This window comes from Zeus faber (assembly GCF_960531495.2).
Source record: "Zeus faber genome assembly, chromosome: 15".
NCBI classification, from domain to species: domain Eukaryota; kingdom Metazoa; phylum Chordata; class Actinopteri; order Zeiformes; family Zeidae; genus Zeus; species Zeus faber.
This window is the reverse complement of record NC_137194.1, coordinates 5224002-5246229: the sequence shown is the minus strand read 5'-3', so window position 1 is coordinate 5246229 and position 22228 is coordinate 5224002. Positions and strand designations below refer to the sequence as shown.

The window sequence follows — 22228 nt, the reverse complement described above, 5'->3', positions numbered from 1 at the left end:
AATAATAATAATTAGAGTAATAATAATAATAATAATAATAATAATAAGGGCCAGCAGGTAGGCTGAACGTGGAGCCATGCGCCACACCTCCCCACGCGCATTCCACCGGGCGGAGTCCGTGACGTCACCGCCCCGCGGAGGGCTCGCGGCTCCCGGCGCCGCAGCTCCCACTCGAGACGAGGGCGAGTGGAGAGACGGACGGAGGGCTCCCGGCCGCAGCCCCGATGGATCCCCGTGGACTCCCGCGCCTCTTGCTCTCCTGCCTGCTCCTCCACGTCACGCTGCAGAGCCAGGAAGGTGAGCGGAACCGCCGTCGTTCGACTCCCCTCTCCCCTGCACGGAGCTCTGGGCGGGTTCAGTCCCGGTGGGGACCGAGCCGCCCCGCGCCATGTGTGTGAGACGCCGCCGGTGGCGACTGCACACGGTGGACTTGTGGACGACTCCAAGCGACTTATTACGCTAGTAATAGCAAGATGGCACACGTTATAGAACTAATAATACAATATGAATATCATACAGCTGCTCTGCTTGGCCCCGTGCCTGAGCGTGCTCCGTCACCCATCCCGACTTTTACTGTGTACGACTGTTAATATGTGACCTCGCCAAATGCCGTTCAAATTAAAGTTAAAAAACGTCACACTACATACGAAAAACAACGTTTTGCGGTCTTTTTTTGGATTATCCTCCCGCAGGGACTTTCAAAAAATTTGAAATAGAAATAAAATACAAACTCATTTCTTTATTTATGTACGTATTTCTTTTTAATCTGTGTCGTCACCTGCTGGTGTGGCATTTTGCATTCGGTCGGTTTAAAAAAAAAACAAAAAACGTAACAAAAAACCCAGTGAAAGGAAAGTCACTTTTGAATGTATAAACTCCGCTCTCCGTTTCCTCAGCATGCTCCATGCACATGCACAGTGTGGTTGAGGAACAGGACGCGGTAGAGGCATCTTAAAATGGCTAGAATGCACAATCTGCAAAAAAAAAACAAAAAACAAACAAACAAACCTAGAAGACATGTTTTGGGAACCTCAGAAACCTTTATTAACTTGTCAAAAAAGGAGTATGATGTGGAACCTTTAAAAAAAAATAATAATAACAATAATAAAAAAAACCTCTTCCCGGCAGAAGTTCTTCTGGACATGAAGGCATCCGGGGGTGATCTGGGCTGGCTGACCCGGCCCGTCGAGCAGGGAGACAAGAAAGGGGTGAGTAGTGACCCTCCCCTGGCCGTTCCACCGGTGTCCCCGTGGAACCCAAATTTGCCTTTTCGGAATCGGGATTTTGCCCAAGGGAGGGAAAGGGGAGAAAGAGAAGGAAGGGGGGGGGGTGAATGAGAAACTAAATCCTTGTTTCATTCCGGGTCATTTGGGATTTCTCGCGGGTCGGGTTCCCTCAAAGCGTGGCCCTTTGCATGTAAATGTGTGGAGAACGCCGCCGGGAGCGGGGAGGAGGAGGGGGGGGGCCCTCCGCAGATCCTCCGCAGCGTTTTGACGCAGAGTGAGAAGAGTTGCGCTGCCTGCGCCGGAATACCTGTGGTTTTTCAAGGCCGGGGCTCGGGAATTGTATGTTGGAGTGCAATTAAAACTTTAAACGTTTGCTGCATGTGGTGCCTCTTACAGGGGAGTGGGCGGGGCCAGCACTATCTCTGCCTGACCCAGGGGAAAGACTTTGGTGCCAATTTGAAGTAGCTTTTTGGCCGGAGTTATGCAAACGCACTGTACATTTGACTCACTTCACGTGCTGATGGCTCAGACGTGCCGGGACACGCCGGCGAGGTTTCGGGGCCGACACGGGCTCCGCTGGCTGCGGGAACTCTGAAATTAAAATAAACGGCGTTCAGGTGACTGCTCCGATGTGTTGCAATAGGAACGGTGAGTTGCGGCCAATTTTAGATCGAGATGCTTGTTGCGCGCTCTTTGTTTTTTTTTGTTTTTTTCATCTGACTCTTTAGGCCATCCTGTTGTTGGTAATTATGATGAATTATGATGATTAACATACAAGCTTGTTTAAATACCTCCTTGTTGAAAAAAAAAAGTCAGTGGCAGTTTATAGAGGCATTGGCTGACTCCGTTCGTCAAGTTTATGTGCCACACACTCAGCCAACAAAGCACATTCCTTTAATTAATCACACAGTGGTAACATGCAGGGCGCAAACCGCAGCTGGGAGCCAACCCTGCCGGGCCCATCGCTCGAGGCAGCTACGGTGATGATACGGTAAAATAACTGGCAACGCTAGGGTCCCGCCTCCTCTGGTATCGGCCGGATAAGAGTCCCAAAGTGACGACGCCGTGCGAAAGACGCAGGAATGGCAACCATTTGGTGCGCCTTCGGTGCCAGATGTTCGTTCTCACACAAAAAAGCCTCCCGTGGCCTTCTGGCCCCTGAGCAAGGCATCGCAATCCCATGAGGTGGGCAAATTCCCCGACACGTAGGAGAAATGTTCATTGTTTGTGGGAAGTTGCGCTTCAGAGCCCCCGTGGACCAGGTGCTCCCCATGCAACCTGCGCTCTGCAGCTTTTTAAGGTTTGAAACAGCAGTGGTTCTGGCCTGGACCTTCGTCCGACGTATCAGAGCCCCTGTGTCTTTGCCACGTGCATAAAGATACTTTACTGAGGAGGTTTCTCCCAAGGTCACTACTCCGTTTCACGCTACCTCTGTGGAGATTCTGCTGGCCTGCCGCACTCTTTCTAAACACTGTTATTATAGATCCTCTATTTTATGTTGATTTTAGCTTCACCTTTTAAAAATTTTACTGGGTGTTGTGTACGACATCGCCAGTCGCCGAGAACGGGATTTGTAACCCTGAGGCGTTGCTGTGGGCTTGCGTTTCAGTGGGAAGTGTCCCAGAGGACGCTGAACGGCTCTCCCTTTTACGCCTACTCCGTGTGCAACGTCGGCGAGCGAGAGCAGGACAACTGGCTCCGCACCACCTTCATCCAGCGGCGCCCGGCGGCCTCGCGCGTACTGGTGGAGCTCCAGTTCATCGTGCGCGACTGCAACTCCTTCGACGGCACCTCGCTGACCTGCAAGGAGACGTTCAACCTCTACGCCTCGGAGTCGGACGCCGACGTGGGCACCACCTTCCACAAGGGCCAGTTCAAGAAGGTGGCCACCATTGCGCCGGACGAGATCAACAGCAAGAACGAGATGCGCATCAACACGGAGACGCGGGTGGTGGAGAACCTCTCCCGGAAGGGCTTCTACCTGGCCTTCCAGGATATCGGCGCCTGCGTGGCCATCCTCTCCGTCAGGGTCTACTACAAGACCTGCCTGGCCACGGTGCAGAGCCTGGCGGCCTTCCCCGAGACGGTGGCGGGCGGCGAGAACCAGGCGCTGAGGAAGGTGGAGGGGGCGTGCGTGGAGAACGCCGTGAGCGAGGACGTGCCCCGCATCTACTGCACGGTGGACGGGGAGTGGGTGGTGCCGGTCGGGCAGTGCCAGTGCAAGCCGGGCTACGAAGAAATGAACGACACGTGCCAAGGTAAGGGCGTTCTCCCTCTCTCTCGCTCTCTCGCTCTCTCTCTCTCTCTCTCTCTCTCTCTCGCTCGCTCAGGTGCTGCCGTTTGAGTCTGTGGTATTTGTGAAAAGTGTCTTTGCCCCTCAGCGTTTTTTTTTCCTTCGTTTTTTGGATTCTTGTCGGTTGCGCGAGGCCAAATTACAAGTTCCCACGAGGTTGTCTTATACTTTCGGTCACCGGCTCGGCTTAATGGTGCCAAAGCACGTTGTTGAACATGGGAGACGATTGGTGCGTACGGTGGGGAGTTATTTATCGCCGGGCGGCGGCATTCTCCCCGTGGCGCACGCTCTCGGCCGGGGAAGGAATGCTCCGGCCTTCCCTACATGTCACAACATCATCCTTAACCTTGAACCCAATTTGACACAAATCCTTAAACTGGTCCTCACCTTTTTGTAGGATAACTGAGACGCAATTTATTTCGGGGGGCGGGGGGCGGGCATGACCCACAGCTGTTTATTTCCCATTTAAGAGTCTGAGTGCCAAGCTGTGTCTTTTATTTCCACCCAGTTGTGATTTGCTACGTCGTCCTCGTGGCTCACGCCGTTTCGATTTTCCAGTTATTGCTCGGGTGTTTTTTTTATTTACGTTTTTTTTTCTCAACCTTGGGCGGGTATAATTGTTGCGGTTGAGGCCTGTCAAGATGGAGGCCCCGGATCAAAAGGCGTCTCGAACGTGACTGGGCTACCGTGCGGCGATGAATGGGGGAATCTTCAAGGCGCTCGGGGGCTGAGGCGGGGGCGGCGGCGGTGGCGGCGGCGGCGGCAGGAAGCGCCTTGCGCGCCCCCATGGCTGTGTTCGCCACATGTTGGGGGGAGAGAGAGAGAGAGAGAGAGAGATAGACGGGCGGCCGGCCGGGCTCGCAACCGCGACCGGTCCATTCGCCCCATCCTCAGCCAGTCTTGGCGTTGTCTGACTCCAGCTGCGCGTGCGAGCGTGTTCGCCGGCGTGCCCGGGCCTGTTCGGAGCCGTTTGGTGACGGAGCACCTCAAGACTGCCATCAACTGAACTCGACATGTTTCTCCACCGCTGGAATTTTCACACATGCACTTAGTCACAGGTACATACACGGGTGTCTGTGCGCACGCACGCACACACACACACACACACACACACACACACACACACACACACACACACACACACACACACACACTTGCACGGACTACGGCTTTCACCCACGTTGTGGAACAGGCAGAGTGCCGCACGCACCTTGGGCTGTGGCTGTAAAGCCACAGGCTGAACCCACCTTCGTCTGAGAGGCTTTTTCCGCCGAGTTCACCTCCCTGGTAACGGCCGCGCCACACATGAGCGATGATCCGGTCTGTCAGTACGCGGTTTCATCCGCGGGAGGATCCCGGGCGGCCGATGAGGGGAGGGATAATGCAACCCAAAGCGAAAGAATGAAAGAAAGAAAGAAAAGAGTGGGATGAGTGGTTTTTTTTTTTTGTTTGTTTGTTTTTTTCTCTTCCTCCCTCCCTCTCTGTAAAGAAAGGTGAGGAATGGAATGCAAAGGTAGAGGAACAATGCAGCCCTGTGTCTTGTGCGAGGTCGTAGGAGCTGGCTCGTCCTCGCTTTTTTTTTTTTTTCCTCCCAATTGGTACATTCCTGTTGAGTTTGCTGAGCAGCAGCAGCAGCAGGAGGAGGAGGCGCCATAGGTTACTACAGACCTGTGGAATTCCCGGGCGGGGGGTGGGTGGGATGGGGGGGGGGGGGGGGGATCAGCTCCGGGTCAGATCCTCACATCATAAAATAAAGAAAGAAAGAAAGGTGGATGAAGTCAATTTGAACGGTCCAGGGGAAGGGGGCTGGTGGGAGATAGATGTTGGAGATAGATCACATGGGGTTACAAAGTTAGGCCAAGACGAATGGCTCCAAGCGCCTGAAGTGACAGACACACACACACACACAGACACACACACACACACACACAGAACACACACACACACACACACACACACACACAGACGCACAGACACACACACTCCAAAAACATGGCTCATGTTGAGCTAAAAACCACAAAAGACGTTTATATGACTATTTACTTGAGTTATGTCTATGGCCTCTAGCAGCCGGGATAAGAGAAATACAGCTTTTCATTTTTGACTAAATGTTTTTTTTTTTTTTTTTTTTTTTTTTTTTTTGATCATGGCTCGCTCACTACCCACAATGTCTGAGTTTTCCTTTTACTCAATATAATGGTAATGGGGGAGTCCACTATGCCCACACACACACACACACACACACACACACACCATTGCCACCATCGGCTGCCCCAGGCTGGCCCTCGGTGGAGGGGGGGGGGCGGGGGCGTGCGGGACGTGGCCCGCCGGGGCGCAGCGGATGTCAGCCCGCCGCGTGTTTTGCCTCTTACCCCTCCGCCCCAAACTTCCCTGTTTACTCATCGAAACCCCGTGTGGAATGTGCGGCCTGCTGGCCGCTGTTCTGGTGTCATTTCGGCATCGCCCATGGCAGCGCCGTCCAACGAGTTCCAGTAAAGAGAAATTCCCCCGCCGTTCCAGTAATCTTTTATTTTCCTCTGTCTCTCCCTCCGCCACTCCTTCTCTGTCCGTTTTTTCGCTCTCCCTCTCTCTCTCTCGGTCCCTCATGGCATCCTCTGCTGATGTAACCGAAACGGTTGGTGACTGAGGTGTAATTGCGCGACTGTGCCATGTGGTGAGTGGCTGCCTCATCGGGGTAGTAATTGACTTGGGTGTGTGTGGGAGCGTTTGGAGCTAAGGTAACTACCGCCTCTGCACACATTTATTTTCTTTGCCTCTCTCTCTCTCTCTCTCTCTCTCTCTCTCTCTCTCTCTCTCTCTCTCTGTCTCTCTGAACTCTGCAGCCTGTATTTAATGGTATTTATATTTATGCGTTAACACGCCGTTCCCATGAACTCGGCGACGCTGCTGCAGAAGAGCCGCCGTCCGTTGCAGCGGAGCCCAAAAAATAAATAAATAAATAAATAAATAAAAACACTCCCCAAAAATAAAACAAACAAACCGCTCATTTAATGGTCGAGGCTGTTGTTGTTGGCGCACGGCGCAGACCTTGAATGCGACGTCCGTCCGACTTGGACGTCCCCCCCGTTTCGCAGGCCCCAGGACCTCCCGGGCCCCTCCCGGCCGGGGCTATTTAGAGCAAATAAATAAGTTTGCTTTCCCTCCCCCGCCAGTGACACGGAGAGATAAACAGTGGCCGAGCAAGTCCTGGCTTTATCGTGCTCTATTTATTTTTGCTTAATGGATTGAATGGTGGCCCGTGAAAACCAGCTGACCGTCTCCACATCTTGGCCAGGGCGCGGAAATATTTATCGGATATTTAAAAAAAAAAAAAAAAAAAACACCACCCCATACGTTTGTTTCCAACGCGTCTTCATTTTGGCGGGCGGGGAGTTTGGCAACCCAGAGAACACGGAGAAAGAGGCGGCGGGGGGGGGAGTCTCCGTAGCGTTTTCATATCCAGATGTAAAACGTACAGAGGTCGGGAGGCAGCGTTCACTCCCTCGTGTTTTCCAGACCCCGGAGCCGCCTTCGCCGCGATCATAATCCTCACGGAACCGTTTAGGGCCGGCAGGGGCGGAGCGGGGTCCTTTCGCAATTCCATCTTATCTGGATGCGGGGGTTGTTTTTACGGAGCCGTCCAAACCCGGGATCCCAGAATCGGCGATCTCGGGGTGGGGGGGGGGGGGGGACCGTCAGAGGAACCGTCTCACGACCGGGCCTTCCTTCAGTGTAAGAGTCTCCCCCCTCCAAAAGCTTCTTTTCCACTCTCAACCAATCCCTCAGGTCCTTATGCAAACATGTCACTCTGCAAATAAACTGGCACTCCTGTGCCTCATTTAGACGCTCAGGCCACATGCAAAACCACTTTTTTTTTTTGTTTTTTCCCCTCCCATCGCTCCTTGTTAGAAAGGGAGGTTTCGCGAAAAAAAAGTAAAAAAAAAAAAAAAAAGTAAAAAAAAATAAAACGAAAGCGCCGCACTTTGAATTAGCGTCGTCGTCAGATCCCGTGCCAAGTCCAGGCGGGCCTCCCGGTCTCAACCTCGGTAAGGCATTGGATAATAGGAGATAATTGGGAGGGGTGGAGGAGGAGGTGGAGGGGGTCTGAAGATGATTTAAAGTGGTGTCGTGCACCGTCTTGTCGGAGCTCCACGTTTAGGAGTGGAGGAGCGATCGACCGGGCGCTCTGGGGCGGCACGATGGGAGATGTAGGAGCGTTGAGAGCTGGCAGACACCACCGCCGCCACCACCACCACCACCACCACCCCCTCCACCACCGCCAGTTAATGGATGCTCACTTTTGCAGTTTTTTTCTTAGTCACTGTGGCCGGTCACTGTGGCGACGGAGGCTAATAACCCAAATATGACTGTCGTTTTTTCACCGACAGAATGTCAATTAGGTGCCGTGTACGGTTGAGACCGCCATGACGTCAGGCCTCCGTGGAGGTCTCGGTTTCCACCGGTGTTTTAGAAACTGCCCACGAGATCGTTAGATACTTCATCGATCCCCGGAAGGCAATTACAGTGTCGCAGCAGCTTGCGTCAAAGTGGGCAATAATAATAATAATCATCATAACATAACATAATCACAATACCATTATAAAAATACAAATGGGGGGGGGGAGCAATAATCAATAAACCTGAGGATTGCCTGGAAGGATGGGATTATTCAGAAGATAGAAAAATTGGGAATGTGTAATAAAAATAAACCCACATTTATACAAAAATGTAATTGGCAACCTACTGGATGGACAAGTGGACACATTGAAAACAATAGAATGAGCCTACAAATCGACAACAAGCAACTCAGAGCATCGGGAGGAAACCCAGACGAGGCAGAGGATGTTTGGTCAATCTGCCGCCGGCCAATAAACCACACTCCAGGTGTAAATCACAATTTACCGTCAAGTTTGTTTGTTTTATTTGGCTCGCCTGCTAAAAACCCTACCAAGCGCTGAGTGCCGCGGCGACGGCCGGGGGCTTCCTCCCGGTGACATTCCTGGGGCCCGGGGGCCGTCCTGGGGGTGGTGTTTTTTAGGTCCGCCAGCTATGTGGAGTGCATTGTATTGTGCCGCTGGAGTGTGAGGTCAGCACTTCCTTTCCCTGTGTCAGTCGCCCCCCTGCCCCCCCGCCCCCCGCCCCCACCTCCCTCGACAGGACGAGTTAGGCCGGAAACCGGAGGCCGACTAATCCCGCCGCGAATCTCCGTCCCCGGCCCGTTGGGTCGGGGCTTTTCCATTGTCGGCCTACGCTCGGCCGCCTCGCTGCACCGCCCTCGGACCGGTTCCTTCTGTTTTATTGGTCTCGTTCGTTGACATTATTGTGAATGGAGGGGTCCGAGCGGGGGGGGGGGGGCGCGCGACCGGGCAGAGGAGCCGCGGCCTTAACCTCCTTTGCTTCATTTTATTTATTTTTTTTGCCTCTCCCTTTCTCCGCCACCATAAGGGTGACGGAGGTGAGCGAGGAGGAGGAGGGCGGCGTGGGGGTTTTAGGAAATTTATTGTGTCTGCTAACGACCCAGGATGAAAGCCGGGGTGCGATTGTAAAACAGATGTAATGGCCCTTTACAGCTGCCCCATCGCTCGGCTAATTCCTTTGAGTAATAATGTGCCCCCTACACCTCCGGACCCTGCTACACCCCCCCCACCTCCTCCTCCGCCCCCCATGGGTGACCCCTGGCCCGGCTCAGGTTACACCGCTTCAGAGACCCCCATTGTTCCGCTCTACACCCCACCTCGACACCACCCAGTCATGCTAATCACATGTTGTCACCCCCATACAAACAACACGACATGACGCATTGCGTTTCGGGGGGGGGGGGGGGGTCGGGTAGATGGGGGTCGGGTCAGGAACGGGGTGGGGGGGGGGGTTTGCGGCGGAGGTCCAGATGTGGAAAAGTTGCGAATCTGAGGGAATGGCTTCACCCCCATCCTCCTCCACCACTTCGGGATCCGTCTTATTCAGTCCGTACATTATTCTTCAGTGTTTCTTTTTCGCCCCTGTACACTGGGGCCATTCTTCCGAATCTGCCCTCCTTGCTCATGAAATAAACCAGCTGCTGCTGCTGCTGCTGCTGCTGCTGCCGCTGCTGCTACTGCTGCTCCTCATCTGCCCCCCCGCCGCACGCCCCCCCACCCCCCAACTCCCACTCCGCTCCCACATGTGTTTGTTTTGTTTGACCGTGGCGTCCGTGTAAACCGCGGACAGTTTAACTCGTTGCTCGCCCGGGGCAAACGTGACCCTTCGATCCCCGAGTCGGGGCCTCGGAGTCAATTGCGCCCCTGCCCGCCCCACCCCCCCCCCCCCCCCCCCATCCGGCGTCCTCGGGGGGCCGTTTATGCTTTGGAGCCGCCGTAAGACCCATTCAGCCATCCGTCTCACCGACGCATTCATCACTGTCGCCAATCTCATCCGTCTAAACCGCTGTCGACAAGACCCCCGCCCGCCGCCACGCCACTCGGGGACGGGGGGCTCCCAGAATGTAGCAGGTCCCTGCACTCACTCACTCACTCACTCACTCACTGGCAATTAACAAAAAAACTAGCCTCTTTGGGGAAGGGGGGGGGGTGCGCGCAGGGCCTCTCGGATGACGGCCAGAGTGCCGGAGCAGGGGCGGCGGCGGCGAGTGGAAATGGACGTTTGACATTTTGTCAGATGTTTCTAAACGCTGCAAGAGCTTTTTTGTTTCTGGGGGAGACGTATAATGTTCTAGGCACGCGCACACACACATACGCACGCACGCACACACATACGCACGCACACACATACGCACACATACGCACGCACGCACATACACAGATACACAATACATACATACATACATACATACATACACACACAGATACACAATACATACATACATACATATACATACACACAGATACACATATACATACACACACATACACAATACATACATACACACACATATACATAGATACATACATAGATACATACACACACACCTCCCAAGTTTTAACTCTTGCTTTCTTGTTGGCTAATCCAGAGTTTGGGACCTCCATTGGGAGGGCTCTCCTGTTTTTTTTTGCGTGCCTTGATCGGCTGCTTTAGGAAGGAAGCTCTGCGTCAGCCTCCTGCTTCCTGTTGTGTCCAGCAACAATCTGGAGACAACCTCTCCTACACACACACACACACAGAACATTCCCTGGATCGGACTTGGCTCAATTGTCGAGGAATCCAATTGTTAAATACCTCAACGGCCATGAGAGTTATCACAGCTTAAACCGGGATGCCATTTACTGTCATTGTGTGTGTGTGTGTGTGTGTGTGTGTGTGTGTGTGTGTGTGTGTGTGTGTGTGTGTGTGTGTGTGTGTGTGTGTGTGTGTGTGTGTGTGTGTGTGTGTGTGTGTGTGTGTGTGTGTGTGTGTGTGTGTGTGCGCGCGCGCGCCAACAAAACTCCCATTGGTTGACCTTTACGGAGGAGAAACGCTGGCTGAAAACTGAAACTCCGGCGGGGGCCCGCGCCAGCCCTCCTGTTGGGTGGTGGACGTTGGAATGCGTCTTGATTATAGAGCCGGCTCGCAGTGTAAGGCCATCGTCCCCGCAGTCCTAACCACCATGCACTGCAGTGGACCGTCGGTCAGGCCCTGCAGAGCCAAAAAGGAGGCTACAGTCCTCTATTCGGTTGCCATGTGGCATCTTGGCTATTCCTGTGTGTGTGTGTGTGTGTGTGTGTGTGTGTGTGTGTGTGTGTGTGTGTGTGTGTGTGTGTGTGTGTGTGTGTGTGTGTGTGTGTGTGTGTGTGTGTGTGTGTGTGTGTGTGTGTGCCTTTGTTTTTCCTCTCCCTCTAGTTGAATGGTGTGGCATTTTCCCTGTCTGCTGGTCAGGGCTGAATAGCAATTTTAATAGGTTAGCTGGAGGCTTTTTTAGCCTGAGGTGTGGGGGGTGGGGGGGCAGGAATTTTGGGATTATGAGGAGTGAGTTGGGGGGGTTAGGGGTTTTGAATTGGGGTTCAAGACGGCAGCTGTTCTCCGCCCCCCCCCCCCCCTCTTTTTTTTTTTTTTTTTTTTTTTTTTTAAACTAAATGGCACAGTTTGGGCCACCTCGCCAAATCCACAGCAGGGATACAGTATTCCTTTTCTCCCTTTTCGTCGCCCAGGCCTTCTCCTCTCCTCCTTGGCCCTTCTGTCGCCTCGGACACCTACTCCTCCGCCTTGCCCGGTCGGTGTTAATGAGTAGCAAGGGGAGCGGCCGGCGAAACAGCTGGCAAAGAAAAGGGAGCAGAGGTCGAGGCAAAGGAGGTGTGTGTGTGTGTGGTGTGTGTGTGTGTGTGTGTGTGTGTGTGTGTGTGTGTGTGTGTGTGTGCGTGTGCGCGCCCCTGTGGTCAAAGGGTGACAGTCCAGATTCCTTCCACTATTGTCAAGATGTGTATTGTCATGTGTCTCGGCTCTATCTTGTGAACTGCTGGCGAGAGGAAATCTGAGTGGAGTCCAAAGGGAAGAACTCAGAAGTCGATCGGACGTCTCAAAGTCTGAAAATCCCCTCGACGTGCGGCGGGCGGAGCGAGGCTCTTTTCAACTCGTGCCTCTTGGAGGCAGGGGGTTCCTTTCTATCTACGTCTCTATCGTGGAGGGGGAAAAAAAAGAAAAAAAAATCCATGGCGAGGGAAGGAAAAATAAACGGCTTCCGAGAACTTCTTGTGAGGGAAATTATCTTCCCGTCCTGAAACAAAACAATTCTCAAATGGCCGTGTTTTGTCTTGAAAAGACCTCCCCGGAGTCTCTCTTAAGTCTTTTTTTTTTTTTTTTTTTTTTTTTTTTTTTGCAAGGTCTATACAATTATAAAACCTGATCTACCTGTTGCACGGCCTTTTTGATTTCAAAATAACGATCTTTTGAACTTTTATTTTGAAATGAAAAGGCCGTGCAACATGTAGTTCATGGTTAATAAAGTAGTAGTCACGGGCCCCCCGAGGTGGCTGCCTTGGGGCCGTTCACTGGGTTTATCCGGGCCCCTCTCTCTCTCTCTCTCTCTCTCTCTCTCTCTCTCTCTCTCTCACACACACACTCTGTCACACGCTTCATAATCAATGTATGCGACTGTCATCTTAAACCATGTATTCAAAATTGCTTGGTTATGAGTCTCTCCCACTCTGGTACACATAGAAGTACTTGACTGCATTCAAATTGTTCCATCATCCTTGGTCCTCATTTCCATTGTCGATATCCATTGACGTCCACCGTCAGCTATTTAGGTGCAACAGGTGTGTGTGTGTGTGTGTGTGTGTGTGTGTGTGTGCGAGAAAGTGAGAGCGTGTGTGAAAGTGAGAGCGTGTGTGTTGTGTAAAGTTTGGGGAGGACTTTATGGGGGTATGAACAGGTGACGGACATAATCCGTCTTCAGATGTCAAAGGCACCCACCCACGGGCCTTCGTGCCTCCACGGCCGTGCTTTGCACACATGTACGTGTGTTTTGCACACACATGCACGCACCGTCCGTGTGGGGAGGAAAGCGGATAGTGTGTGTGTGTGTGTGTGTGTGTGTGTGTGTGTGTGTGTGTGTGTGTGTGTGTGTGTGTGTGTGTGTGTGTGTGTGTGTGTGTGTGTGTGTGTGTGGGGAGACAATCGGGGAAGCCTCTCGGCACTCCTGCTCGGCAAGAAATTTCACACCGTATTAAGTTCATATTTCACCACCGCCACGCACAGCTGGAACCACCTACCTGCTCTTCTTTACTCCGAGGTTTGGATTTGTGTGAAATCTGACGGCATCTCGTCTGAGCGCTACGGTTTCAAAAGGCGCTGCACCCAAGGCGGGGAGGGGGGGGGTGAACTAGAAAAGTTTGACCCCTGAAGTGAGCGTGAAGGCTGCTCTGGCTCCTCTCTTGTTATTTGCAGCGTTCGTTCTGCCGTCTCGCTTTTTGGACTCCTCACTCTCGCATCTCGGGGCTTGGGCCCAGCTTACCGCTGTGGAATGTGGGATGACTGGTTGTGTTTGTACATAGAGACCAGCCGGAGATGCAGAGATGGAGCACTCTGGAGAAGATGTGGTGGATAGGCAGGGAATCCCACTTTGTTTTTGTTGTTGTTGTGCTAAAAAAAAAAAAAAAAACCCCACTGGGCAGAGCCTCCTTCTCATAAATCCCGTCGTTAACCGAACGCAAAAACAATCTGCTTTGACGTTTGCAGAATGCCAGCCCGGGTTCTTCAAAGCCGCCGTGGCCGCTGGGACGTGCCAACCGTGTCCCGCCAACACGCAGAGGCTGGACACGGGGGCCCTGGCCTGTCCCTGTGTGCTGGGCTTCTACCGCGCCCCGGACGACCCGCCCACGGGGCCCTGCTCAGGTGAGAGGGAGGGAGGGAGGGAGGGAGGGTGGGGTGCTGTGGAATTCCGTCCGTTCCGTCCGGCCCTGTAAAATAAGGCGATCCTGTAACCGGGCCTCCCCCTTCTTTTCCTCCTTCCCCTCCCAAGGCCTGCCGTCCGCCCCGCGAGACCTGGCGGCCACCTCGGCCCAGCTCCCGGCGGGCCGGCTCCTGCTGTCCTGGAGTCCGCCCGAGGACACGGGCGGCCGCGCCGACCTCACCTACAGCGTGGACTGCCGGCGCTGCGAGGGCGCGGTGTGCCTCCCGTGCGGGGAGAGGGTGCGGTACGACCCGGCCGGCGCCGGCCTGACAGACACCCGGGTGCTGGTGAGCGAGCTGGACGCCCACCTCAACTACACCTTCAGCGTGGCGGCTCACAGCGGAGTGTCGCAGTTCGCCGGCGAGGCCACGCCGCGGGCAGGCCGCCCGCCCTTCACCAGCTCCCTGACCACCACGCTGCACTACACAGGTGAGTCCGGCTGATAAGAGGTGGCGGGAGGGAACCCATCTACACCGCGGTAATGACAGATGCCTATCTATGATGTGGTCTCGGCTTCACACTGATACTGCAAATCGAAATGTTGCTGCAGGGAAAGCCAGTCATTTTTTTCTGCCGTCTGTGCCAAAACGTATGTTTGTTCTCTCAAGGTTTTCTTTTTATTTTTTATATTTCAATATGGTGTTTGGTAGCTCCACTACCGTGTGCCTCGGGAAAGCCTTTGATATGCCAACATTCCTTTGCTGCCCCTCCACAGACCCTCCAAGGGTTACGTCCATGCGTCTGGATGACAGAAGCACCACCAGCCTGTCGCTCTCCTGGTTTGTGTCCCCCCAGCCGTGGGCCAAGCCCAGGACCATTCGCTACCAACTCACCTACCGCAAGAAGGTAATTGGACCACACAACCTGATTTGGCTGGGAAACAAAAAGGTTGCTCGGAAAACAAACTGCGGTCGTAAAGAACTAAGTAATAATTAAACACATGTTGCCCACAATCTTGTAAAATACAAGAAGAATCCTGACCCAACACAAAGTCTGCTCAGGGTTTTTGGGGTTTTTTTAATTGTTTTTTTTTGTTAAATTTCTCAATGTCCCTGTGTAGGACGACAACCTGAACGCGACCACGTACACGGTGCTGAGTTTGGACAAACCCTCAGTGCAGATCAGCAAGCTGGCCCCCGGCACGACCTACCTGTTCAGCGTGAAGGCCCTCGCCGAAGGGAGCCCCGACGGCTCCAGCATGGACAACGAGTTTGACACCATGCCCGATGGTACGCACACTTTTACACTTAGACTTAGATTTTCACATCAAAATAAAATAGGTGATTGGCACCTTTCCCATTGACGAAATAAATTTTCCCGGTTTTGCGGCGGTGCTGGAGTGGCTCGGCGAGCGTGGGGGGGGTTCTCCTCTGTGCTCCCCACGGTGCGATCCCCACACTCAAAACATTTCACGCTTTTTACAATTAAATAATCCAACGCTACACCACTGTCCTGCTTGCCACTAAAAACACCAGAAATATGCAGGACTGTGCTCATTATTATGACCCGCTTTTGGTGAGTGTGGCGAGACTCGCAAACGATTAGTTTGTCGTGAACCAATGTCTTAAACGGCTTGGGAGTTGGGAGTCACTCAAAAGAGTGAATCTTTGACTCACAAGCTGAATAATTACGACCGAGGACAAAATTAAAGTCAGAGGCGAAAAGGGCCAAGGCGTACGGCACAACTCATGATGAAGGTGACTCATTAACTCTTCGACATTCCACCAAAGTAAATGATATTTGCAGAATGAAATGGTCCTCGTGAGGATTCCATCCACGACTCGGAGCCGAAGCGACTCCTCTGACTCGGCGGCCGAGTGAGTCAGAAGAGTCGCTCGCCGCGCCCGAGACGCCAGCCGAGTCAACGAGTCGGAGAACCGGACGAAAGGAAGAGTCCGACCCGCCACCGTGACGACCGGTTCTCACTCTCTGTGAAACCTGTTCTTTTGGAGCTGCTGTTCTGTCCGGAACTGATGAATTAGTGCGGCCTTGCCACTTTGATCTTGCAACACAAGAGTTGATTTCCATTCTTTGCGTTTATTTTTTATTTTTTAAGTGTAATAAGGAAATAGCCCTGCTCCAAACCATCTGTGCCGGTTTGGAGCAGAGGAAGTGCCGGGACTCCCCGGCCCAGCGCTCGGCGTCTCGGGGGCTTTCTGGAGTGTGGGAACGTGGTCCCAGCCGTTGACGTGTGTCCGTGAGCGTCTCGCTTGTGTCTTTCAGCGGCCCAGCCCCAAAACAACACAGCCGCCATCTTCGGCGCCGCGGTCGGAGGAGTGGCCATGTTGCTGGTGGTGGCCGTGGTCCTGCTCGTACGCAAACGGTCAGAAACTTCATCAACCTTTTTTTTTTTTTTTTTTTCTCTCCTCTTCTTGCTCTCTCTGTTAAGCAGTCACACCACACAGTTCTCCTTCTCCTTCCTCCTTCTTCTTCTTCTCCTTTTTTCTTCTTCTTCCTCCTTCTTTTTTCTTCCTTCTTCTTCTTCTTTCTCCTACTCCCTCCTTATTCTTCCTCCTTATTCTTCTCCATTCTTCCTTTTTCTTCTTCTTCCTTGTTCTTTTTTCTTCTACTTTCTTCTTCTTCCTTCTTCTTCTTCTTTCTCCTACTCCCTCCTTATTCTTCCTTCTTCTTCTCCTCCTCCCTCCCTCCCAATTCCCTTTGCATTCGCCCTCTGCTCACTTCGCTCCTTTTTCCTTTTTCCTTTTGCCAACTCACACTTTCCTTTTATCCGGGTCCGTGTCTCGGCGCTCACTCGGGATGAATTATCCTTGAATGCGTCTGGTCATTGCTCAATGCTTGTATTCTGCCGAGCGGCAGGGGCCTTGGAAGGGACGCCGGCTTGCGGTGGCGCATTGTTGATGATAAGAGGCGCCGGGCCCTTTCTGTACCAGACACTAGGTACTTTGTAAAGGTGACCCTGTCCAGTGTCCTGGCTTACTGGAGCAGGCCGCAGCCGCCCCGTCTGCCTCCCCGCCCGCCTGACTGACTGTTGTTTAATCGGCTCGACAAACAGTCCGCCATCAGCCTTTTATCAAAGGGGCCGAGTCTTTCTGAGCGGAGACGGCGCACACATGCCTGGCTCCCTTTGGAAAAGGACCAGTCTTTTAAAAAGCCCCTTAAGGAAAATCCGCCGCAGCGGTTGCTACGCGCCGTCGGTCCAGGGGGAACGAAACGCACGTTGACCGACGTTGTTCTTATCGTTCATCCAGGAAGAGAAACTCCCACGCCAGACAAGGCCCGGAGGACACCTACTTCTCCAGCTCAGGTAGGCCGGAGACCAGGCCCTCCATCACGTCCTTGTTCTCCTTTGTCTTTTTATGCCCTAACGCTTCCCTCGCCTCTCAGAGCAACTGAAGCCCCTGAAGACCTACGTGGACCCCCACACCTACGAGGACCCCAACACGGCCGTCCTCAAGTTCGCCAGCGAAATTCACCCCAGCCACGTGACCAAGCAGAAAGTAATCGGGGCCGGTGAGTGAAGGCTCTGCCGGAGCGCTCGGCCGGCGGCGTTGAGAGATCTCGCCAGGTCACTGTTTACACTGTCTTTCTTTCCCGTCAGCTCTTTATTCCCAAAAGCTTAGCAGCTTGACAGACAGCGGTTGCTCAAGAGGGCTTTGCATCCGTCAGGGCGAATTGTCACCCGACGAGTTGAGACACATTTCGGTGCCGCAACTCTCAATGTGTCTAAACCTGAAAGTCACCAAAGTGGATATGTCAACGCTGTTGATTAATAGCAGTACACCTTAAATGATATCGGCGTATCTCCCTCGGCTCTTGATAAGTTTACTGAAGTGCAACCACCTTTACTCTTCGTACAGAGCCAGCCCCCCCCCACACACACACACACACACGCGCGCCGGGTTCCCACGCCAGTCGTGTCCTCCCTTTTGTTTAGCCACAGCTGATTCCCATGCTCCCCCACCACAGGCTCCTCCACCAATCCAAGAACATCTTTCAGCGCCCTGCCAACACACACACACACACACACACACACACACACACACACACGCGCACACACACACACACACACACACACGCACGCACGCACGCACCTCTTGCCGACGGGGCCCCAAGGCAAAACAGCCCTGAAAGAGAGTCTTCCTTGTTTACCTTTTCTTCGTATTCAAAGGAAAAAAATAAAAATAAACAACGCCCTCGGAGCCGGAAACCCGAGGAGAAGAAGATGTCGACAAAGCGGCCGCTATCTGCGATGTGTGTTGACCGAATCGGTTTTCTCTCACCCCCCACCCCCACCCGTCCCGCCCCACAGGAGAGTTTGGCGAGGTGTACCGCGGCATCCTGAAGGCGCCCGGCAGGAAGGAGGTGGCCGTGGCCGTCAAGACCCTCAAGCCGGGATACTCGGAAAAGCAGCGGCAGGACTTCCTCAGCGAGGCCTCCATCATGGGGCAGTTCTCCCACCAGAACATCATCCGCCTGGAGGGCGTGGTCACCAAATGTGAGGACGTCTCGCCACCGCCGCGCACCACTCATGCGTCTCCCATCGTCCGTTGTCCATTTCTCTTGAGTTGGCAATTTAATCATTTTTGGTTTGTTTTTCTTTCTTTTTTTTTTTTTTTTTTTTTTTTGTGTGTACATACAGTCAAACATGCCATGATCGTGACAGAATACATGGAGAATGGAGCGCTGGACAAGTACCTTCGGGTCAGTCATCCCCACACCATCCATCCCATTAGAAAACGACGTAGTACAACCACTACCTGTGTTTCATCATGATATATGAAGGGCGCTCATAACCCAGACGCCTCCAGTAAATGGCGGGTCCTCTGTTTGTTTTTAATGGAAGGCCTACTCTTTGTCACGCAAGGATCACGACGGCGAGATGCCGGCCTTCCAGCTGGTCAGCATGCTGCGCGGCATCGCCGCCGGCATGAAGTACCTCTCGGACATGAGCTACGTTCACCGCGACCTGGCCGCCCGCAACATCCTGGTCAACAACAACCTGGAGTGCAAGGTGTCCGACTTTGGCCTGTCCCGGGTGCTGGAGGACGACCCGGAGGGGACCTACACCACCAGCGTGAGTTGACGTCGGCTCGGTGGCTCATTGGGCATCGTTTAAAAAAAGATTATAATAATAATAATAACAAAAGGTAAAATCTGTACCCTAACTTTTTGAAATTATTTTAACAGGGCGGTAAGATCCCTATTCGCTGGACCGCTCCGGAGGCCATAGCGTACAGGAAGTTCACCTCGGCTAGCGACGTCTGGAGTTTTGGCATCGTCATGTGGGAAGTCATGGCCTTCGGAGAGAGGCCTTACTGGGACATGAGTAACCACGAGGTGAGCTGTGCTCTAGCACCGTTTTCTTCACGCTGCTCATCCTATTTAAGACTTGAAGGCGCGGCCTCTGGAGGGTGACGCTTTTGCCCGCCGCCCGTCTCAGGTGATGAAGGCCATCAACGAGGCGTTCAGGCTGCCGGCGCCCATGGACTGCCCGTCGGCCGTGTACCAGCTGATGCTGCAGTGCTGGCTGCAGGACCGCTCCAAGAGGCCCCGCTTCCCCGACATCGTCAGCCTGCTGGACAAGCTGCTCCGGAGCCCCGAGTCCCTGAAGGCCATCGCCGACTTTGACCCGCGGTGAGAATCCCATCGCACGCAAAAAACGCATTGTGGAAAGAAACTCAGCTGAGCGCATGGGAAAAGTCACATACAGTGTGTCATTTGTTTTTTTTGGGCAGGGTGTAGTAGTCGTTTAAAAAAAAAATGAGAAAAAAAAAGAAAGATCTTTGTCCGGCCTGTGTTAGCATGTGCGAGCGCACTGCACGGCGCGCTGAAGCGGGACAAAGGCCCCGTCATGTCGGTGGAACCCAACGGGCTCTCGCTCCCGACTGCGCCGACCGGTTTGATCGCGGCGCTTCCTGCGCGGTAATTACAGCCCTGTCGTCGGGCGGTCCTCTGTTGCGGGAAAGCCTGTGCGCAATTATCATTTCGGGTCCCCCCCCCCCCTTGCTCTCGCTCCCTTTTGCAGCGTTTCCATCCGCCTGCCCAGCACCAGCGGCTCCGACGGGTCCCCCTTCAGGTCCGTGTCCGAGTGGCTGGAGTCCATCAAGATGAGCCAGTACAGCGAGAACTTCACCTGCGCCGGCGTGGTCACCATGGACCAGGTGCTGCAGATGAAGAACGAGTACGTGGGCTCTTCACTTGGTCTCAGCGTAATGACGGCGTGTTGGGAATCTGGGAAGCGTCGCTCAAGCTCTTTTAAGTCTCCGCAAAGGACCGGGAGGAAATCGATCTTGTTAAATTCCTCGGCGCTAAATCCGGCGTTGTTGCATAAGGACAAATTTTATTTTTATTTTTTTCATTCTTTCTTTCTTCCTCCTCTTCCCCCAATCGCATATTTTGTTTTCATTTTTCCAAAATATCACGTTTAACAGCCAAGGAGAATACTTTACGCACAATATAGTCTTTGGATTCAACAACAACTTGAAAAGCGGGCGCGACGGAAAAAATAATGACGGGGAAGAAGGGAAAGGGAAAGAGTGGGCTCATTTGTGGGTAGCCCGGCGGTGGCGGCTTGCGGTTCCCTCGTTCCCCTATTCTTCCTCCGTCACCCCCCCCCCCCCCCCGTCCTTTTGCTCATCCCCCGACTGGAAGGGCCGGGCGGAGGCCTTCGCCGTGGCCCGTGAACCGCCGGCGGTGCCCGTTCGGGGCCGGTGGCCTCGGCTTCGGTGACATTAAAAGGGGAGAGAGGGAGAGAACAGCCCGTGGACCATCGGGCACCGTCGGGCGTAAAGGAAACTGAAAGGGAACGGGCGGAAGTGGAAACCTCGCTGTCGTCACGTTCGGACGTTTGGGAAAGTTTGAGGGGGGAGACGGAGACGGACCCCCGAGTGTTCCGCGGTATCGCACAACGGCAAATTGGGGCCATTATCATTCCGGCTGTATCGTCTCTGAGGTGGAGGGGGACCGAGCGGGGTGGAGGGGCCGGTCATTTAGTGAAACGGAGTAAAAATGGTTAGTGAAGCACATAATTTCAGGCTCTTTTTGGGCAATAACGAGGGCCAGGAGTTTTCCCAAACCGCATGATCTGCCAAGCGTAACCCCCTCCCCACCACCGCCCCCCCACCCCCACCCCTTCGATCCATCCCAAACCACGGCACACGTTACCCAGACCGTTGATGGTGATTCGGGGAAGAAGAAGCGGATGACGGAGCCTCTTTGAAGTGTTTGTCATTTTGGATGGCGAGACTTGCTCGCTCTCGCTCTCTCTCTCTCGCTCGCTCGCTCGCGCTCTCACTCGCGCTCTCTCTCTCTCTCTGCCCCTTTTTGCCTTTTCCATCTGGTAGCACTCTCCGAAAACCGGCAGCTATTTACGACCCACCCTCTGCTCGCCAGACGAGTGATTCATGGTCGACCGGGAGAATCCTCGTTAAGTAATTAAGGCTGTAATTAAAGCCTTGACTACGGGCTGGCGCGTCGGCGCTCCCCGTTGCAAGTTCACATCGCGCGTCTCTGCCCCCTTTTTTTTTTTTTTTTTTTTTTAATGCGGGAGATGATCATCACGCCCCGAATAAAAAAAGTGTTTTCTCTTTACTCCCTTTTTTTGTCTCTTGCAGGGACATCAAGAACATCGGCGTGAGGCTTCCCGGCCACTTGAAGAGAATCGCTTACAGCATCTTGGGTTTGAAAGACCAGACAAGCACGCTGAGTGTGTTCGCAGTGTGATCATCCCGCCCTCCCCCCGCCCCGCCCCGCCCCGCCCTGAAAACTGAACTCTGAATTCTGAAGCTGAGCTGAAGAGGGCGGGGGAGAGGGGCTACGCCCAAACACACTGACTTTACTGTACATTAGCTCCTCTCCTAAGATTTGTTCGTCTTATCCAAATGGGAACGGAGCTTCCACATCAGCCGATGTGTTGAGTAGACCGTGTATATTTAGAAATATACTGTATATATAAATATATTTTTATCACCTGTCTTCTGTACCGTTCGCCATACACTGCTCGTCCTTTAATTATTCAACCTTCGTGCATTCCTGCTTCCGGGGAAAATCAGAAAGTGAGCTGAGCGGCGAGTGGGCCGCGTTGGGAGGAGCGAGCTCTTGGGCGTAGGTGTGTTTAAAACACAACGGCTGGAATTCCGAATGGAATCTTGCAGTGGCTGCCATCGCCCCCCCCCCCCCCCCCCCCCCATACGATGCCCGATCCTGGCTCCGTTCAGATGTTAAGCTATTATCATATAATTGATCAAAAAAGAAAAGAGAAAACACGTATCAGGTACTCTGCATGTACAGTTTCCTCTGACACCACCTTTTTATTTTTTATTTTTGTTTTTTTCTTCTTTTGGTCTCCGGGCAGTTTCCATAAAAGCAATGTGGCGTCGCCCATTTTTA

General features: G+C 53.3%; 1 protein-coding gene across 4 annotated transcripts; it reads left to right on the top strand.

Annotated features, from left to right (window-relative positions):
- Nucleotides 1-186: 186 nt before the first annotated feature.
- Nucleotides 187-21999, top strand: epha2b (eph receptor A2 b). Of its 4 annotated transcripts, XM_080014793.1 has the most exons (17): nucleotides 187-297; nucleotides 1129-1208; nucleotides 2836-3484; nucleotides 13666-13821; nucleotides 13949-14308; nucleotides 14595-14725; nucleotides 14940-15108; nucleotides 16103-16202; nucleotides 17089-17144; nucleotides 17225-17350; nucleotides 18150-18335; nucleotides 18480-18541; nucleotides 18705-18914; nucleotides 19028-19177; nucleotides 19281-19474; nucleotides 19866-20021; nucleotides 21454-21999. In XM_080014793.1, the coding sequence occupies exons 1-17, from the start codon at nucleotides 225-227 to the stop codon at nucleotides 21560-21562; spliced, it is 2967 nt and encodes a 988-aa protein (XP_079870919.1). In that variant the 5' UTR covers nucleotides 187-224; the 3' UTR covers nucleotides 21563-21999. The 4 variants fall into 4 exon arrangements, with proteins under 4 accessions (XP_079870919.1, XP_079870920.1, XP_079870917.1 ...); XM_080014794.1 differs by lacking the exon at nucleotides 19866-20021; XM_080014791.1 differs by having other exon boundaries at nucleotides 18150-18541.
- Nucleotides 22000-22228: the final 229 nt, after the last annotated feature.